This window comes from Cetorhinus maximus, chromosome 5 (genome assembly GCF_964194155.1).
Source record: "Cetorhinus maximus chromosome 5, sCetMax3.hap1.1, whole genome shotgun sequence".
In the NCBI taxonomy this organism is placed as follows: Eukaryota; Metazoa; Chordata; class Chondrichthyes; order Lamniformes; family Cetorhinidae; genus Cetorhinus; species Cetorhinus maximus.
This window is the reverse complement of record NC_135883.1, coordinates 90,296,120-90,317,149: the sequence shown is the minus strand read 5'-3', so window position 1 is coordinate 90,317,149 and position 21,030 is coordinate 90,296,120. Positions and strand designations below refer to the sequence as shown.

Sequence of the window (21,030 nt, the reverse complement as noted above, 5' to 3'; positions counted from 1 at the left end):
GTACACGTGTGAATACATGGGTGCCATTTAGAGGTCCTAGGACCTTGGACCGTGAGAAATGCTGCCTGCAGAGTAAAAATTGCAATGCTGTCACGCACCTCCATTGGGATAAGATATAGCATTGCAAGCTCAAGAGAACAACAAAGTCACGGTTTGCTCGAATATACCCATGCACAACTATATGGTTCAAGTTACAGATGTTTCCAGATGCTATCTGGAATGTCACAGCCGTGTAGGAATTGAAGGGCCATGGTGGCCACACAGCTACTGGCAGAGCAGTGCCGTAGATAAAGTGGAGATATCCTTTAGGGCTAACTTGCAGCAGCTGGATAGTCCTGAAACAGCTGCCTTTGGAAAGCAAAGTCTTTCAGATGTAACGCAGAAAGAAAGCCAGTCAGTTTAACCTCAGTGGTAGGAAAACTTTTAGAAATGACAAAGTAAATGGTTACTTTGGCAAGTGTAGATTAATTAAGGAAAGTCAACACAAATTTCATAAAAGCAAATTGTGTTTAACCGACTTGATTGAGTTTTTTGACAAGGTAATAGAGGAGTGATGAGGGTAATGCAGTTGATGTGGTGTCATGAACTTGCAAAAGGTGTTTGATAAAGTGCCACATAACAGCCTTGTCAGGAAAGTTGAAGCCTATGCAATAAAAGGGACAGTGGCAACATGGATATGAAATCAGTTGAGTGACAGGAAACAGAGTAGTGGTGAACTGTTGGTTTTTAGGGCTGTAGGATAGTGGGGTTCCCCAGGGGTTGGTATTAGGATCGCTGCTTTCCTTAATATATATGTTCAGCATCATTTGTGATGACTCAGATACTGAAGCAGTCCATGTCCAAATGCACTAAGACCTGGACAATATTCAGGTTTGGGCTGACAAGTGGCAAGTAACATTCATACCACACAAGTGCCAAGTAATGGCTACCTTCACCAAAAGAGAATCTGACCAAATTTTCTTGACATTCACTGGCATCATCAGTGACCAATATACCATTGATCAGAAACTGAACTGGACCAGCCACATAAATACTGCGGTTACAGGTTTTTTTTTATATTCGTTCATGGGCTGTGGGAGTCGCTGACTAGAAAGGCATTTATTGTTCATCACCAATTACCCTTGTTCAGAGAGCATTTTAGAGAACATTGCTTGTGGGACTGGAGTCACATGTAGGCCAGACCAGGTAAGGACAGCAAATTTCCTTCCCTAAAGAACATTGGTGAACCAGATGGGTTTTTACAACAATCGGCAATGGTTTTGTGGTCATTATTAGACTTTTAATTCCAGATTTTTATTGAATTCGAATTTCACCATCTGCCGTGGTGGGATTCAAACGCAGGTGCCCAGAGCATTACCCTGGGTCTCTGGAATACCAGTCCCATGACAATACCACTACGCCACCGCCTCCCCCTAATCAGGGGTCAGAGGCTGGGAATCCTGTGGCAAGTAACTCACCTCGACTCCACAAAGCCTGTCCATCTACAAGGCACAAGTCAAGAGCGTGATGGAATACTCTTCACTTGGTTGGATGAGTGCAGCTTCAACAGTCAAGTAGCTCAACACCGTCCAGGACAAACCAGCCTGCCTGATTAGCACCCCATCCACCGCCTTCAGCATTCACACCCTCCACCACCGAGGCACAGTAGCAGCAGTGTGTACCATCTACAAAATGCACTGCAGCAACTCACCAAGGCTCCTTTGACAGCACCTTCCAAACTTGCAACCTCGACCATCTAGAAGGACAAAGAGATGCATGGGAACACCGCCATATTCAAGTTCTCCTCCAAGTCACACATGGAACTTGGAAATATATCGCCATTCCTTCACTGTCACTGGGTCAAAATCCTGGAACTCCCTTCCTAACAGCAATGTTGATGTTCTTACAACACGTGGACTGCGTGGCTCACCACCACCTTCTCAGGGGCAATTAGGAATGGACAATAAATGTTGACCTAACCAGCTACACCCACACTGCATGAAAGATAAAAAAAATTCATGACTTGGTTTTGGGTGTACAGGACACTAGTCCAGAATTTTCAGATGAAACAGACTTCAAATTATGAACTGCGAGGAGCAGTGTTAGACTTCAAGAGGATGCTCAAGCCGGTTGAATAGGTGGACAAGTGGCAGATGAAATTTAACACATGGGTACAAAGTGATACATTTTGGTAGGAAGGACAAGAACATGCAATATAAAATACAATTCTTATGGGGTGCAGGAATAGACAGACTTGGTACGGTGTGCGCAAAAATTGTTGAAGGTGGCTCGGCAGTTTGTAAAAGGAGTCGAAAAATACAAGATTCTGGGTTTTATGAATAGAGGCAGAGAGTGCAAAAGCCATTGAATTAGGACGAAATTTTATAAAAACACTGGTGCAGTCTGTATTGGAGTAATGTGTCCAATCTGGGCACTGCACTTTAGGAAGGATGTGAAGGCTTTGGAGAGAGTGCAGAAAAGATTTCAAGAATGATTCCAGGGATGAGGGATTTCAGTTACATGGAGAGATTGGAAAAGCTGGAGAAGAGATGGCTGAGAGGTGCTTTGACAGATGTTCAAAACAATGAGGGATCTAGACATAGGAAAGGGAGAGAAACTGCTCCCATTTGCAGAAGGGTCGAGAACCAAAGAATTTAGATTTAAAGTGATTGGCAAAGGAACCAAAGGCCACATGGGGAAAAACCTTTTCACAAAACATTACGAATGGTTCGGATCTAGAATTCACTGCCTGAAAAGGTGGTTAGTGGAGGCAGATTCAATCCCAACTTTCAAAAGGGAATTGGATAAGCACCCAAAGGAGAAAAATCTGCAGGGGTACAGGGATAGGAACTTGCTAAATTACTCTTTCAAAGTGCCAGCATGAGTTTGATGGCTGAATGATCTCCTCCTTATAGAATCTTCTGTGCTGCAACCATTTTATGATTATGCCCCCTGTCTGCTTACTTCATGCAGAGGCATCATCAGGTAGGTGTTAGGTGACTGCCATGCATCCTCACTAGCCTGCTTTCCCTTTATTACACCTCATCTTATTTTAAAGAGCAAAAACAGAGGGGACCCCCAATTGGAAGTCCATTTTGCCCTGTCTGAAAAGGGAGAAGCTAAATGGCATCCCCTTATAATTGGCACAATGGCAAATAGCAAATTAAGTGGCAAGAGCAAAAAAGCCAACAACCAATAAAAAATAAAGGATGAATAACCGAATATGCTAGTCCATTCACATTTGTTTTGTAGCATCTGTGTGCCAGTTTTATACTGGCATGATTAAGGCTGCGTATAAAAGTGAGGTGGTAAATTAATAGTCATATCATGATCCCCATTTTCTATCAGTTCAATTACTTAAACTAACCCCAAAATATGTAGGCACCTTCTGTCTTCCAACAAAAATAAGAAAAATACTGGTCATGCACAGAAGCAGATAGCAATCCAGCATATTAGATCGTCATCCTTGCCTCTTTATGACTTTAAAATCAGGCATAATGAGGCACAAAACCTAGCTCTATTTCTCAGTGCTGTTTAGTTCAAATGTAGCACATTGTGTATGAAAGGTTACAATTCCCACGTAGTGGCAGACTTTGTAAATCTGTCTCCTTCCAGATCAGTAAAGCACTTTCAGTCAAAAAGATCAATAATTCGTGAACAACTCCCCGAATTAGCTCAATTTCTTGTCTCATAATTTCAGCTGGAAGATGCAATGATTTCAGCTCGGGAAGTAGGCGATTCGAGGAAATGCGTGTCAGGATTTTCCCTGTTATGGACAAGAGGGAAAATACCCTGATCATTCCCACAGCATGATTTATCTCCCTTCTTGAAGATAGCTCCAATTGTCACATTCCTGAAGTTAGGGGGGAGTTCTTTTTCCTGCCAAATGCATCGGATGAGTGTGAGGATTCTTGATGTGAACAAACGTCTGCCAGCTTTGAAGACCTCAGCTGGAATACCATTAGGGCCACTGTGACACAGTGTAGCTTTAGACCTTTATGAGCAACCACTATCATGGTCTTTGTTGCCAGACAAATCCAAGAAAAATATGGAGAACACCACCAGGAATACTTCTCTACCAGGAATACTTCATTGCATTCATCAACATGACCAAAGCATTTGACTCAGTAAATCAGGAGGCATTGTGGATTGTGCTCCAAAGATTTGCATGTCCAAGAAACTTCATCACAATCCTGCAATTGCTTCATGACAATACGATTGCAACTGTCTTGAGTGGGAGATCTGAAACAGATGCCTTCAAAATCCAGACTGGGATCAAGCAAGGCTGCATGAAGCCCCCAAACTATTTACAATCTACCTGACGCCCAGTCAGCCAAATATTCCACCTCTGATATATGTTAAAGGAGACACGCTGGAATATGTTGACCACTTCCCATAACTTGGCAGCCACCTCTTTGACGACAACGCAACAACTTTCTGTTACTTTTAAGTTGCAACGGTCCAAGCCACTAAGTTCAACACTTAGCAGTACATGGTGGAAACTGTTGGGTTTTTATAATTATAGAAAAGCACCAATCACTCATAAGAAATTGGGTAAACACAGTGAGAGATAATTTATTTAAAATAGACACATAAGAACATATATGCATGGATAGAAAGCTTGAAGGCATCATGTGTTCAGCGGTGATCAAGCAGCATGGCAGCAAGATTAAGTATAGGTACAACATGGTCAACAGCCTTAGATCATGCTCGATGGCATGAGGTGACCATCTATGGTTTGGTCAGACCACAACAAGCTCACAGTGTCAGAGAGTGTTGAAATGCCAGAATGCTGACTACACAGAAAAGCTTGGAAGACAGTGAGATATAGCTCAAGTAACAAGTTGGTAAGCATATAGATCCCTCATAGTGATGTTGCAGTGCATAGCCTGTCAGTTCAGTGAGAAGGACAGCACATCGCGAGGACCAGCACTGGGTTAGCTCAGTCCGGAAAGACAAGTGACCAGGGCATGGGCCAGATCAATAGCAAGCAAGGGAGAGTCAAACAAAACAGAAGAAAAATCATAAAATCAGGCCAGAGAAGGTTGCGATTATAACAGGAGGCTTCGGGAGTTGCTGAATAATAAATTGAATAAAACAAGGAGGAATGTCAAAGGGATATTGCCAGGATGTCCACAAAATTCCCCAGTTTGTATTGGGATACAGCTGATCTACTATCCAAATTCAAAATTTTTGCACACCGTACAGAGCTGTGGTTTCTTGATTCAGGTGTGACTGAACCAGACAAGCAAACCATGAAAATTTGCCAAGCAATTGGGAATGAAGCTTACACAGACCAAGGTGAAACAGAGTGGATCACATGACACACTTCTCTTCTAGTGATGGAATGCTGCTATCCCTTAAAGGCATATTACAACAACTACCCAAAACACTGACATGATCTGCAAACATATCTTGATATGTAACATATTAATAAGCTTCACTTTAAAACATCCACATATTTGTAACTTGCTTGGTGGGGATGGGGGGGGGGGTGCAAGAGGAAGGTTAAAACACTTAGCCTACTTTACTGACTTGCATATTTAGAGTTCTAGAAGGCACAAAGTAATTTCAAACTAGGTTTCTATTATTCTACAAATAGACATCAAGCTGATTAAAATTAACTGATGACTCATGGGCAACCAAGCCCAGAAAAACTTTGCCCTGAAGGGGTAAAGTTTGCAATCATTGATATTACCAGATCAGGTGATCTTGTGTACTTAGACCATTATTTAATTAAACACAAAGCTTCAATGTTTGTTTGGTCGTTAACACAAACAAAATGTCCTTAGCTACATATGTCTAATTAAAAAAAACTAAGCAAGAATGGATGCCTGCAAACAACACTTTGCTGTTCATTATGGTGGACCAAAATAATGAGTTATTTTATAATTCCAAGTACCAGAACTTCAGAAACATCAAAAATGTTGGTTAACCTATAAAAATATTACGTTAAGCTATCAAGTTTGCACTAATATTACCAATTGAGTGGAGAAAAACTTAATGTTGCTTTTAATTTCTCAGTTGCCTTTTTTGTAAAGCTTCCACTAAGAAAGCTCTCTCAATGAAATTCATAAATTAATACCAATTGAGTGGAGAAAAACTTAATTTTGCTTTTAATTTCTCAGTTGCCTTTTTTGTAAAGCTTCCACTAAAAAAGCTCTCTCAATGAAATTCATAAATTAAAAAATTGTTTAGGGATAAAATCTTGCATTTTTCAATCAGAAAATTTCATAGCACAGTGGAAGAGATGGCAAAATAATTGTTCCCTACCATGTCCTGTATACTTGCAGCAGCAGATATCACACCAGAACAAACATGCTTGGGACTTCACATTTGCCAAGATGCCCAAGATTATGGAGAAACTCAATGCCGATATGAAATGTTCAACACTTCAACATGAAACCAGCAATAAACAGGAAGGCCCAATGATGTTTCAAAAGGTTTAAAAAGAAATTACAGGATAATGAGGGGCTGCCCCTGGAACTAATCTGTTCAAAAATAAATCTTCAAAAATAAAAATATTTTGACAGAGCTATGATTCACACTAAGCAGTTGGTCAATTATCAAAATGATAGATTCATTGTACTTTTTTTTTGAAAAAGCTGCTCTTATTCTATCTGCATCTCAGGCAAAAAAAAAATCCAATTTACCGCATCAGTTTTTGGCTTAATTGTTGAACAATAAGTCCTAAATGATCTAATACAAGCAATTACTGCGTGGTTTACACAAAGGAAAAGACAAAAAAAAAATGCAGGTTTTGTTTTTCTGTTTCCGTAGCAGTAGCTATAGAGTTCAACCTGTATTGAGCATTAACCTATAAAGAAGCACAAAAATCACTGGCTCCTAAATGTCAGTCCTCGTATAAAAATCAACAAACTGAGGGCTCCATGTTATAAGTGTGAGCCAGGGCTCAGTAGTAAGGAGTTCTTCAGATGGCATTTCTGGCCTAGAAGAGCACAGGGTACTTGAAAGTGTGCTTTACAATATTAGCAGCATTGACTTTTGTTGCTAACATTACACAGCGATTTTCAACTCTCATATTTCTTTGGGAACTCCAGGTAAATGAACCTCAAGTCAGATTACTTGAGTAACACCGTTATACAGGAATCCCATAATGAGGGGGCTTTGTTCATTAAAAGCTTTTTTAAAAATTGCAATATCAAAAGCTGTGCTTAAATGGAAATACTGACTGTTGGGTTACACAAAACCCTGTGCTAAATTTTAAAGGAATTGAAGTTTTAACGCAGCACTGGTGCGTTGTAAACATCTAGTCTATAATTATGTTATAGAATATAACTTTTAGTTTTAGGAATTAAAGCTTTAACTATAGAAAATAGGGATATCTGATTGATATCCCTAATGGAGTTTATTATATGAAAAGATGGGAGTCATGTTGATTTAGAGGTTAACAGCTCGAAAGGTGTGATTCAAAGCAGCCGGCTTACTTAACTAAAGAACTGGAGATATGACGTTTGCAGTTATTCCAGTAAAGGATGTTATTCAGGTGGTTTCTCAAAATTAAGGAAAGCTTAGGAATTAAAAGGCAGTTAATTTGTATTTCTGCCTGGAAATAGGCCATGTGTGTCACATTGCCATGGAGTTGGGTGGAGCTTTGAGAGATTCTTTGTTTTGAGTTATCTCTGTGAATTCAGTTAGGGCATTGCCAACAAACCAGACTGGTTAATGCTTGGAAAAGCAGCTAAGAGACTGTGTCAGCTTTTGGTCTTGGAAGTCGAGAAATAAAGCCAGACCGACGTAGGCTAAATGTCAGATCTATCATCCACAAGGCAGTCTGCGATTGGAAGATGGTATTCAGTATAAGACAGAGCTGGTAAGAGGAAAAATGACTGGAAGGACTAAAGAAAGAAATCTACAGCAATCCTCAATAAAAGGCAGTTAACCTTGTTGCAGTTCTGGAAGTAATCATCTTGGTTGGAGTTTGAAATCAATACAATGGGCTATTGGAAAGCAAGGGTGTTTTCCGATGCTTTAAGCCACTCTGCTAGAGTCACAGGGAGGCTTGTGTTTGAGCCGTGGAATCCAGAGAGTTGAGGTCACTTAGCCAGAAGCTAAAGGAAGGACCTCCATGAAATTTTGTACCTTGGTGAATAGCTGGAACACTAATGAGAAATCAGAGTGAATTCCAGAGAGCTCTGATATATCTTGGGTTTTCTCCTAGAGAAAATGTGGATAAACCTTCAAGATTTTGAGAGATAAGGGAACTCTTTTGAGGTGGGTGGGGAATCAGTGGTGCTTGCTTTGTTTAATTTATCTTCATACATACAATAGAGCTTGTTTTGTTAAGAAACATGAGATCTTGTGGTGTAGATCTGTCCTAACAGGGTTGTAACGGGCGATGCTTGAATTATTTCAAATTTTCATCAAAGTCACTGCAGCACAGAGGGGGCATTCAGTTCACTGAGTCCATGCCTGCTCTCTGTAGAGCAATCCAGTCAATTCCCCCTCTCTCTCTTTGTAGCTCTGCAAGTTTATTTCCCACAAACGCCCATCCAATTTCCTTTTGAAATCATTCTCGTCTCTGCTTCCATCACTCTTGCAGGCAGAGAGTTCCACATCATTAGCGCTTGCTGCATGAAAAAGTTCTTCCTCACAGTTCCTCTCTGCATCTCTTGCTGAAAAACTGTGCCCCCTTGCCTTTGCTCCACCAGCTAATGGAAATAGTTTTTCTTTGTCCACCTTATCCAAACCTGTACCAATCTTGTACACCTTTGTCAAATCTCCCCATAATCTCCTTTGCTCCAAGGAGAACACCAGCTTCTCCAACCTAACCTTGTAGCTAAAATCCCTCAGCCTTGGAACCATTCTTGTAAATTTCCTTTCCACCCTGAAGTGTGGTGGCCAGAACTGTATGCAATATTGCAGTTGTGGCCTAACTAGAGCTTCATTAAGGTTCAGCATAACTTCCCTGCTTTTGTACACAATACCTCTATTAATGAAATCCAAGATCCCATATGCTTTGCGAACGATTCTCTCAATATGTCCTACCACCTTCAAAGACCTGTGCACATGAATCTCGTTCTTTAGAATTGTGCCATTTAATCTATATTATCTCTCCTTATCCCTTCTGCCAAAATGCATCACCACACACTTCTCTATATTAAATTCCATTTGCCACTTGTCTGCCCATTCTACTAGTCTATGTCCTGTTGCGGTCAATTGGTATCTTGCTCACAGTCTGCCACGCCTCCAAAGTTTGGTATCATCAGCAAATTTTGAAATTTTACTCTGTACTCAATGTCATTTCCATACAAAGCAGTGGTCTCAGCACTAACTCTGGGGGAACACCACTGTCTACCATCCTCTGGTCTGAAAAATAACCATTTATCATGACTCACTGTCCTTAAGCCAATTTTCTATCCAAGATGACACTGACCCACCCCACCCCACCCCACCCATTCCATGAGCCTGAATTTTGTTAACCACCCTTTTATCATTTAAAATTACAAATGGAGGCATAACGCACAAAACAACAGACCAGGTCCACCATTTTAAACAAAGACTGACAGCAATTGCATCCTCCTTCTGATTTGCAACTTATGGCACAGAATTAAACAGATACGCATAACAGTCCAGCTAGAGAAGTGCGACAAATTAGATTTTAAGGACCAGTAACAATCATTGCATTTCAATAAACTCCTTTAAAATAATGAAATACTGAGCCCTTATGCCCTTAGAAAGTTATTGAAGTAGCACATCAACCCCAGTAACAGGCAAAGGCCTCTGTAAATACCTGGTAAAATAAAGTTAACTATTTTTGTGGTGAGGGCGCACCACAGCTGCATGTATTTGAACAGCGTCTCACCTCGAAAAAGAGTTACAAGTCTGGATTCCCATCTCTTGAAATTCACATATCATCTACCTAACTGGATAAATTCTGTCAGTTTGCTGCAAGACCACTAGATAGAGCACTGTATAAAAACCAAATACCGCATCACAAAAGGAAAGGAGAAACTAGGGGACTGGTCTCAACTCAGAGCACATCTGCTCTCTGATCAGCTCTATTTTGCTAACTGTTTGGGAAAATGCAAAGGGAGAGAGGGCGGGGGAGAGAGAGAAAAGAGAGGGCGGGGGAGAGAGAGAAAAGAGAGGGCGGGGGAGAGAGAGAAAAGAGAGGGCGGGGGAGAGAGAGAAAAGAGAGGGCGGGGGAGAGAGAGAAAAGAGAGGGCGGGGGAGAGAGAGAAAAGAGAGGGCGGGGGAGAGAGAGAAAAGAGAGGGCGGGGGAGAGAGAGAAAAGAGAGGGCGGGGGAGAGAGAGAAAAGAGAGGGCGGGGGAGAGAGAGAAAAGAGAGGGCGGGGGAGAGAGAGACAAAAAGGGGGAGGGGGAGAGCAAAAGGGGGAGGGGGAGAGCAAAAGGGGGAGGGGGAGAGCAAAAGGGGGAGGGGGAGAGCAAAAGGGGGAGGGGGAGAGCAAAAGGGGGAGGGGGAGAGCAAAAGGGGGAGGGGGAGAGCAAAAGGGGGAGGGGGAGAGCAAAAGGGGGAGGGGGAGAGCAAAAGGGGGAGGGGGAGAGCAAAAGGGGGAGGGGGAGAGCAAAAGGGGGAGGGGGAGAGCAAAAGGGGGAGGGGGAGAGCAAAAGGGGGAGGGGGAGAGCAAAAGGGGGAGGGGGAGAGCAAAAGGGGGAGGGGGAGAGCAAAAGGGGGAGGGGGAGAGCAAAAGGGGGAGGGGGAGAGCAAAAGGGGGAGGGGGAGAGCAAAAGGGGGAGGGGGAGAGCAAAAGGGGGAGGGGGAGAGCAAAAGGGGGAGGGGGAGAGCAAAAGGGGGAGGGGGAGAGCAAAAGGGGGAGGGGGAGAGCAAAAGGGGGAGGGGGAGAGCAAAAGGGGGAGGGGGAGAGCAAAAGGGGGAGGGGGAGAGCAAAAGGGGGAGGGGGAGAGCAAAAGGGGGAGGGGGAGAGCAAAAGGGGGAGGGGGAGAGCAAAAGGGGGAGGGGGAGAGCAAAAGGGGGAGGGGGAGAGCAAAAGGGGGAGGGGGAGAGCAAAAGGGGGAGGGGGAGAGCAAAAGGGGGAGGGGGAGAGCAAAAGGGGGAGGGGGAGAGCAAAAGGGGGAGGGGGAGAGCAAAAGGGGGAGGGGGAGAGCAAAAGGGGGAGGGGGAGAGCAAAAGGGGGAGGGGGAGAGCAAAAGGGGGAGGGGGAGAGCAAAAGGGGGAGGGGGAGAGCAAAAGGGGGAGGGGGAGAGCAAAAGGGGGAGGGGGAGAGCAAAAGGGGGAGGGGGGAGAGCAAAAGGGGGAGGGGGAGGGGGCGAGCGAAAGGGGGAGGGGGAGGGGGAGGGGGCGAGCGAAAGGGGGAGGGGGAGGGGGGGCGAGCGAAAGGGGGAGGGGGAGGGGGGGCGAGCGAAAGGGGGAGGGGGAGGGGGGGGCGAGCGAAAGGGGGAGGGGGAGGGGGGCGAGCGAAAGGGGGAGGGGGAGGGGGGGCGAGCGAAAGGGGGAGGGGGAGGGGGGCGAGCGAAAGGGGGAGGGGGAGGGGGGCGAGCGAAGGGGGAGGGGAGGGGGGCGAGCGAAAGGGGAGGGGGAGGGGGGGCGAGCGAAAGGGGGAGGGGGAGGGGGGCGAGCGAAAGGGGGAGGGGGGGGGGGGAGGGGGGCGAGCGAAAGGGGGAGGGGGAGGGGGGGCGAGCGAAAGGGGGAGGGGAGGGGGGGCGAGCGAAAGGGGGAGGGGGAGGGGGGCGAGCGAAAGGGGGAGGGGGAGGGGGGGCGAGCGAAAGGGGGAGGGGGAGGGGGGCGAGCGAAAGGGGGAGGGGAGGGGGGCGAGCGAAAGGGGGAGGGGGAGGGGGGGCGAGCGAAAGGGGGAGGGGGCGAGCGAAGGGGGAGGGGGCGAGCGAAAGGGGGAGGGGGCGAGCGAAAGGGGGAGGGGCGAGCGAAAGGGGGAGGGGGCGAGCGAAAGGGGGAGGGGGCGAGCGAAAGGGGGAGGGGGCGAGCGAAAGGGGGAGGGGGCGAGCGAAAGGGGGAGGGGGCGAGCGAAAGGGGGAGGGGGCGAGCGAAAGGGGGAGGGGGCGAGCGAAAGGGGGAGGGGGCGAGCGAAAGGGGGAGGGGGCGAGCGAAAGGGGGAGGGGGCGAGCGAAAGGGGGAGGGGGCGAGCGAAAGGGGGAGGGGGCGAGCGAAAGGGGGAGGGGGCGAGCGAAAGGGGGAGGGGGCGAGCGAAAGGGGGAGGGGGCGAGCGAAAGGGGGAGGGGGCGAGCGAAAGGGGGAGGGGGCGAGCGAAAGGGGGAGGGGGCGAGCGAAAGGGGGAGGGGGCGAGCGAAAGGGGGAGGGGGCGAGCGAAAGGGGGAGGGGGCGAGCGAAAGGGGGAGGGGGCGAGCGAAAGGGGGAGGGGGCGAGCGAAAGGGGGAGGGGGCGAGCGAAAGGGGGAGGGGGCGAGCGAAAGGGGGAGGGGGCGAGCGAAAGGGGGAGGGGGCGAGCGAAAGGGGGAGGGGGCGAGCGAAAGGGGGAGGGGGCGAGCGAAAGGGGGAGGGGGCGAGCGAAAGGGGGAGGGGGCGAGCGAAAGGGGAGGGGGCGAGCGAAAGGGGGAGGGGGCGAGCGAAAGGGGGAGGGGGCGAGCGAAAGGGGGAGGGGGCGAGCGAAAGGGGGAGGGGGCGAGCGAAAGGGGGAGGGAGGGCGAGCGAAAGGGGAGGGAGGGCGAGCGAAAGAGGGAGGGAGAGAGAGAGCAAAAGGGGGAGGGGGAGAGAGAGAAAAAGGGGGAGGGGGAGAGAGAGAAAAAGGGGGAGGGAGAGAAATAGAGGGAGGGAGAGAAATAGAGGGAGGGAGGGCGAGAGAGCGAAAAAGAGGGAGGGCGAGAGAGAAAAAGGGGGAGAGAGAAAAAGGGGGGAGAGAAAAAGGGGGGGAGAGAAAAAGGGGGGGAGAGAAAAAGGGGGGGAGAGAAAAAGGGGGGGAGAGAAAAAGGGGGGGAGAGAAAAAGGGGGGGAGAGAAAAAGGGGGGGAGAGAAAAAGGGGGGGAGAGAAAAAGGGGGGGAGAGAAAAAGGGGGGGAGAGAAAAAGGGGGGAGAGAAAAAGGGGGGGAGAGAAAAAGGGGGGGAGAGAAAAAGGGGGGGAGAGAAAAAGGGGGGGAGAGAAAAAGGGGGGGAGAGAAAAAGGGGGGGAGAGAAAAAGGGGGGGAGAGAAAAGGGGGGGAGAGAAAAAGGGGGGGAGAGAAAAAGGGGGGGAGAGAAAAAGGGGGGGAGAAAGAGAGAGAGAGAGAGAGAAAAGGGGGGAGGGAGAGAGAGAGAAAAAGAGGGAGGGAGAGAGAGAGAAAAAGAGGGAGGGAGAGAGAGAGAGGGAGGGAGAGAGAGAGAAAAAGGGAGAGAGAGAGAAAAAGGGAGAGAGAGAGAAAAAGGGGGAGAGAGAGAAAAAGGGGGAGAGAGAGAGAAAAAGGGGGAGAGAGAGAAAAAGGGGGAGAGAGAGAAAAAGGGGGAGAGAGAGAAAAAGGGGGAGAGAGAGAAAAAGGGGGAGAGAGAGAAAAAGGGGGAGAGAGAGAAAAAGGGGGAGAGAGAAAAAGGGGGAGAGAGAGAAAAAGGGGGAGAGAGAGAGAGAAAGGGGGAGAGAGAGAGAGCGAAAAGGGGGGAGGGAGAGAGAGAGAAAAAGAGGGAGGGAGAGAGAGAGAAAAAGAGGGAGGGAGAGAGAGAGAAAAAGAGGGAGGGAGAGAGAGAGAAAAACGTTCATTTAGAGTACAAACATCAGCATGTATCTTTTCAGCCAAATGGTCTGTTTCTGTTAAACATTCTATGTAAATATTCTTTGTAAAATTCAAGGCACATTATGTGCGAAGACAGGGCCATGTCAAAGTACTCTACACTGAAACCTAATTTAACCATTGCATAGAATGACTATAATTGTAGTTGCTAGAAGAGCATCACATCAACCAAATACAAATCATTTCTATCATGGACAATGGCTTTACAGTTAATACACAAATGATCTTAAAGCACTTAAATTACCAGTGCACCAGAAGGAAGCAGCTCCTCCCAGCAGAGGAAATGCTCCAAAGCACACATTTGGACTTGCTGAGCAAGTGAAATTATGAGTTCTTGATGTCAATATTTAGATGCAAGAGGCTTACCTTCAAACAAAACATTCCTCTGTATAAAACAATCCCTGAATCTAGACAATATTAATGCTGCAGTTAGAATTACAGATAATTGATTTTCATTTTGAAGGTTTTGTCTATTTCAACATTGGAATTGCAAAAACAAAGCTAAAGATCTGGTGTAAATAACCTCTATATTTATATAAACTTTCTGGTAATATAAAATCCCTCAGAAACATATAGAAACTGTCAGGAGCGCGAAGTTTGGAGTGCGAAGTAGAAAACAAGTTAGGGGAGATAACTAAAAGCACAGTTTGACAGATAAGGGTTCAAGGTTGCTTTTGTAGGACTTGGCAATGCAAAGACGGTTAAAGAGGTGGGACAGAATTCAAGGGTTTGTGGCTGAAGGCTCCACCACCAGTAATGGTCGATGGCTCTACCACCAGTAATGGTACAGAGGCAAAAAGCATGGGCACAGAGTGGATGAAGCAACAGAAAACTAAGAGATCAGAACTTATGATGATGGCACAGGTTTTTGAAATTTATATGCTGGTGGACAGGAAGCTACTGGAAGTCAACAAAAAATGGGGTGCTAATGTGTTTAACTTTAACTAACAGGATGTATTTTTAGAATTCTCATCCTCATTTTCAAATCCTTCCAGGGCTTCACTCTTCACTATCTCTGTAACCTCCTCCAGCCCCACAACTCTGAGATATCTACACTTCTCTAACTCTGGTCTCTTGTGCATCCCCAATTTTAATTGCTCCATTATGTGTGGCCGTGCTTTCACTTGCCTCTGGATTACCTTATCTATCTTACTTTCCTCCTCTATGACATTCTTTAAAACCTACCCCTCTGACCAAGCTTTTGGCCATTTGACCTAATATCTCTTTATGTGGCTCAGCGTCATACGTTGTTTTGTAATGCTCCTGTGAAGCACCTTGGAACTTTTCATTACATTACAAGTGTAATATAAATATAAGCTGTTGCTGTTGATGTGGACTGAAAACTTCTGAATAAGTTTGAGTTTGTGTAGAGTACTGCCGGGGAAGGCAAGAGGGCAGCGAGAGAGGGATTGGGCCTTAAAGTAATAAAGAATTGGGTATGTTATGGAGATGAAAGCGAACAGTCTTAACAATGATTTTGGTGTCGGTGTAATGTTCAGAGCAGCCTTAAGCAGTCACTAAGCTTGTGCACTGTCAGGTTCAGTCTAACTAAACAGCCAGGGAGATTAAAAAAAGGATCAGTGCAAGACAAAGTTTATGGTTGCTTTGTTACATGTTGGGCTTTCTCCCAACATGCTTAATTTCTGCTTAAAGGAAAAGGCAGTTTTAATTATCAGACCAGAGCTTGTATTAACTGCAACCTGAGAAAGGACAAAATTATCCCTAACAACAGCACATTGCATTAGGGACCAAGTAGAAAACTCATCACACTCTCCTGCTGACTCTCAACAGTGATATATACCATGCTATGAGACCACTGCATTCAAATCTATTACATTTATGTACTAAGAGAATACGTAGAAGATTTAAGGCACAGTAACAGACCAAAAGTACAATTTTGGACTTGCATAAGTTCTGAAATGCTTCAAAAAAAAACACAAAGTTCAAAAACATCATGGTTCTTTTCTGCAGCTTCTAACCGAGTTGATGGTGAACATGATGGAGGAAATGATCTCTCATACAGTCGGCTCACATTTTTCACATGGTTGAAGCTGTGCAGAACAAGGAAGTGCAGACCACAATGCTGTTTCTCAATTAAAATGGTGGCCTTTACTATGATGTTAAATCAGCTCAGTCATTTAGAACGTTAACCATTTCATTCCAGGATTTTGACCTGCAGCGGTTCAAGAAGGCAGCTCACCACCACCTTCTCAAGGGCAACTAGGGATGGGCAATAAATGCTGGCCCAGCCAGCAAAGCCCACATCTCATGAACGAATTTTTTAAAAATGTAGCATTATGCATATAAGGTGTAAACTATATTCCCTTCATCATCTGATAAGGTGCTGTTATACTGTGTTTAGAGGAAGCTGGTACGTAAAACAGGGCTTTCATGCACCAGGTGACAAATGCAAATTTCGTGTTTGCAAACCCAGAAAATTTACACTAAAGCTGTTAGAAGGCCTGTACCACCAGTTTCCCAAAAGCACAAGACCCACCTGTTATCAACTGGTGAACCAAGCATCTCTCTAGTGTCAATGTAAAAGCAGCTGCAACCTGCTTGGTCTGACATTTGACAGCAACTGAAATCATAACTGTTGATTGACACAAACTGGAGTTAACATTAACAATCCCAATGCCTTTCAAACGGCTATGAATTTGTTTAGCTTCAATTCAGAATTGACTGTGGCTTCATCTTGAAAACCAATCTGCAATCCTTTTCCTATTGATACACTGAGTGCCCCTAGAGATACTGCTAGCTGAAACCAATTTTCAAAACGCTTGCTGTAATTATTTCAAGTTATTAAAACATGTAATATAGAAATTATCTCCAGCAGGACAAATGCTCTGAATATCTTGTTGAAGGAAGTTCTAGCAGTACATAAATAAGGAATTAGGGAAGGTTTATGATGGAGGCTTCTGGCACGCCAGGTAATCATGCAATTATGGAAAAAGCAGCCTTTAGTGGTAATGCACTGATTTAACAAAAACAGAAAATTCTGGAAATACTCAGGTCAGGCGGCATCTGTGGAGAAAGTTAACATTTTCAGGTCGATGTCCTTTCAGGTCAAGTTCTGATGAAAGGTCATCAACCTGTTTTGTCCTTCACAGATACTGCCTGGCCTGCTAAGTATTTCCAGAATTTCAGATTTCCAGCAGCCAGTGTTTTGCTCATGTACTGATTGTATAGGGATAAGAAAGGAATGCATTGTAAGAGGATGATGCCATAGAGGTGAACTACCAAGGGAAAGCATTGAAGGAGCAAGATCAAATGGGCAACTATATCAGAGGCCTCAGAGGAAGAAGAGGAGGGACAGTACTCCACAGCTGTAGTCACATTGGTGAGTTTCACCCAGGCAATCTTGGTGCTGTGGGCAGAAAGAAAAAACAGATTTGAACAGCAAGTGGGTCCAGGATTAGATGGCAATGATACAACTTTATAAAGGAAATTCAAATTGGAGATATGGCAGGAGATCAAGAACAGGCTTTTAATAAAGGACATTTCAAGAAGGAAGCTGATGATGTTGAAACAAGCTGTGGTAGCTGAATTGCTGAGATACTCAATCAGAAGGATAGCAGGGGTTAGGCCCAAGAGCAAATTACAACTTTTTTCCACTATTATTACGAACACCCAACAAGGAAAGATTATTCGTAAGGTACGAGATATATCTTTTTTAAAAATGTATGACCGGAGCATTCCTTCTGGCTCTGTTTTACACTTCTAACTAAAGTATAACTACCTTATTTGGATACCAAGTTAGGTTCATATGATTAATTTCCATCAAAATTAAATCAGTTCCTCTGCCATACTGCTTTTCCCTTTCTGGAACAGTTTGCAAGCTTGTGCTAAGATTAACAAAAACAAATTAAAAAGAACAACCTTTTCAAAGTAAGTTTTCTGTGTTTATCGGTTTCTGGATGTAACCTTGTGTAATAAGGTACATTATATTGAAGAACGCAAGTGAACCAAGGCCGAGATATCAAACAGCTCACAAGCAAAGGGAAATGATCATGGACGAAAACAAAAATCAAAACCACTTGATAAGCTATATCTATGTCGGTTGGTAGTTAAGTCTATTAATGGGTCAAAATCTTGGAACTCCCTAACAGCACTGTGGGTGGACCTACACCTCACGGACTGCAGCGGTTCAAGAAGCTCACCACTACCTTCTCAAGGGCAATTAGGGATGGGCAATGAATGTTGGCCCAGCCAGCGAAGCCCACATCCCATGAATGAATGAATAAAAAGAAAGAAAATAGTTCCCTGAACAATCATGTAATTACATAAATAGTCTATAGGATAAGCAGCCAATCATACTGAAGTATTTGTTTAGACAACAAAACAGGAATTAAAAGGCACTGATTGCCTTCAGTTTTAATTACATTTTCAGATAGCAAAATGAATGATGATTGATTATGATAGAAGTTAAAATATTATAAACCAACTTAATTTTTAAAATGTGGATTATCAAAATTGGGAAATGTGACAATCTACAAATATAAAATTAGCTTTCAGGGATAGTGATAGTATTTAACAGTAACTATGAACATAATACTTTGTTAAACACCCAGTTACACTTCATTCAACAAGGTACAACCTTTAAGGGTTTAACAGCATAAAAATACAAGTTTTTGTCAATTCACAGATTTCCCATTATTGCAATCTAGGGGTCCTCTGGAGGAATGCAGCATCACTGATGGTGACATCTGGATTTCCATTATTCTGTGCATGTACATGTTCCCGATGTTGCTCTCCATTTCCGAGAAATGAGGGCAACACTGGGGCTGTCGACTCTTTTCCTTTCCACAGTTGCTGCCCAACCCAAATGCATTTACTTACTTGAATTTAATGTTTTCATTTCAGATTCCCAGCATCAGCCATATTTTATAATCATTTTCCCTCCTTTGTGTACTGAATCCAACTTCTAATTCAGACAGAATTGGAGCAGGGACTTTACAATCTACATATCTCATTTAAGAATATTATTGAAGAGAATAGTCTAGAAAATAGGTTCACCATTATAAGAAAACAAAACATTATTTTACCACAAAAGCTAACAAGGCTGGGAAAGGCACTTTATCTTATGCATTCGCCGAAGTTAATTTGATTCCATATTTGTTTTAAGGACCGATTTATCTCCATGACGAACATTATTCCAATTATCCAAGGTACAAACCACGTATCCCTATGTGTTAATTATCTAGATGGTCTGAAGTACAGAATTCAAATAAGTTTTCGCTTCAGAACTATTTCCTTAACATGCCACGTTAAAGGCCTTATATAAATATTTGTGGTTGGTGTTTTCCAAATTTCTGAATATATATGGAAAGATAGTTTTAATCTTCTTGGGGAGTACTCTAAACTACTGCTTTCTTCCTATGCGTTTATCCCAATGGACATTTCAGTGTGTTACCGTGACAGAACGCACCAGCTTATAACTTGAGACTGGCATGGGGATCTGGAGCTCCCAGGTGGATACCTAAGGTGCACTGCATCTGGAGAAAGGCGATCGCTGAAAATACCACCAAGACTCTCAGCAAGGAAAACAGAATGAAGTTTACAAAAACCCTTTTAAAGACCTACAAGCCTTGCAGAAAGTGGTGGGACCGACAGGAAAAAAAGGACAGCAGCAAGGAGGTCAATAATTCAACGCGATTTGGAAACATCCTGTACCTCTTTTATCTTCGCCTGTCTATCCCGTGTTTCGGGGTCGTTAGGTTCACGCCCTGTCGCACCCACAGGTTTGCGGAAGACGACACTGGGCAACCGCGGGGCTCCTTCCCTCTTATTCACGGAATCCTGTGCAACTTTTTCCTTCTGCTCTTTGATGTCCTGTTTGATTTCATCGGGCAGTTTCTGGAGGGTGTCCTTTGCTTCCCGAAGAGCCTTCTCGTGATCCTCCCGGATCCTGTTCAACTTGTCAGCCTCGAATTCTCTGCTGTCCAATTTCGGTCCGCTTCCTGAAACCGAAGCCGGCTGCGAGTGGAAGAACACCCCGCTCAGCAGTTTGGAGGAGTCTGGTAAGAAGAAGATAGCACCGAAACACAGAGTGATGAAGCCACTGAAAACTAAAAGCAGCAAAAATTTCTCAGTCAGTCGAAAGGCGGGCCGGTTGATTAAAACCGAGCTGTTGTTCACTGACTTCCGACTAATTCCAGGAGCAGTAAAAGGCAGAAGAGTTGTCGGTGGCATTTCTGATTAGTTTTTGTTGTTGTTTCTTGTAAACCAGCAAATGAGAAACTACTCAACACTTCCAAAGATTTGAGACTTTTGTCAGTCGCTGAAAACTGCCATTTGGAGGCTTTTCGTTTCGGACGTGAAGAGGTGCTGCTGTGTTGCCTAAAGCTGAGCTGAAGAACAGGCTATTGCAATGCATCACCTGTCCATCGTGTAACACGTCTGCATAAGAACTAGGAGCTGCAAAAAACTGCAGCTTCAAACCAAACCCACGCCGAGCCTGAGCCCGGAGCTCGAGCGGAAGCCCGCCCCCCAGCGTTCCAAGAGGGACGATGGCTTCGGCCTATCGCGCGCCTCACCCTCCCCGGGGCCGAGTTCCAACCCGGCCTGACTGACAGAGAGCTTGACCAATAGGCGTGCTCCGATGACAATAGGCGAGCGAGAGGACGCAGCTTCCGTCACCCACTGTAACAATGTTCACTCCTCTCGGGGTGGTGATGTTGCCACTCTGAAGCCCGTCACATGATGTCGTTACAAGACCAGGAAATAAAGTTAATTGTTCTTTTTGCTTCCGTCTTTTACTTAAGAGTGTGTGTGTGTTTTTGAAGTTATTGTAGTTGCCATTAGTTAATGATTCTGGCCGCTTGTAAAGTGACTCTTAAAAAGTCTCCCTTACTTTCTATCACAGAATCACGGTATCTTTACAGTGCAGAAGGAGGCCATTCGGCCCATCGAGTTGCACTAGCTCTCTGAAGGGGCATTCCACCTAGTCCCACTCCCCTGTTTTATCCCCATAACCTTGCACATTCTCTCTTTTCAGGTAGCAACCCAATTCCCTTTTGAATACCTTGATGAACCTGCCTCCACCACACTTTCAGGAAGTTTGTTCTAGACTCCAATAACTCTGTGTGAAAAAAATTCCTCACATTTTCTCCTTTTGCCAATTATTTTTGAATCTATGCCCTCTAGTTCTTGATGTTCTCATGAGTGGGAAGAGTTTCTCATTATTCACCCTGTCCATACCCCTCAGGATCTGGAATATCTCCATCAAGTCTCTTCTCAGCTTTCTTTTCTCCAAGGAAAACAGTCCCAACGTCTCCAATCTATCCTCATAGCTACAGTTCTTCATCCTGGGAATCACTCTTGTGAATCTCCTCTGTACTCTCTCCAATCCCTTCACATCCTTCTTCAAGTATGGCAG

The 21,030-nt window shown here is 44.9% G+C and overlaps 1 protein-coding gene across 1 annotated transcript in view; it reads right to left on the bottom strand.

The window, feature by feature from the left end:
- The window catches only part of man1a1 (mannosidase, alpha, class 1A, member 1), a 489,484-nt gene extending 469,196 nt beyond the window's left edge, over positions 1-20,288 (bottom strand). The window contains exon 1 of the mRNA XM_078542179.1: positions 19,326-20,288. Within this exon, the coding sequence (XP_078398305.1) occupies positions 19,326-19,844 (519 nt within the window). The 5' untranslated portion in view covers positions 19,845-20,288. The remainder of the gene's footprint in view (positions 1-19,325) is intronic.
- Between the last annotated feature and the right edge of the window lie 742 nt (positions 20,289-21,030).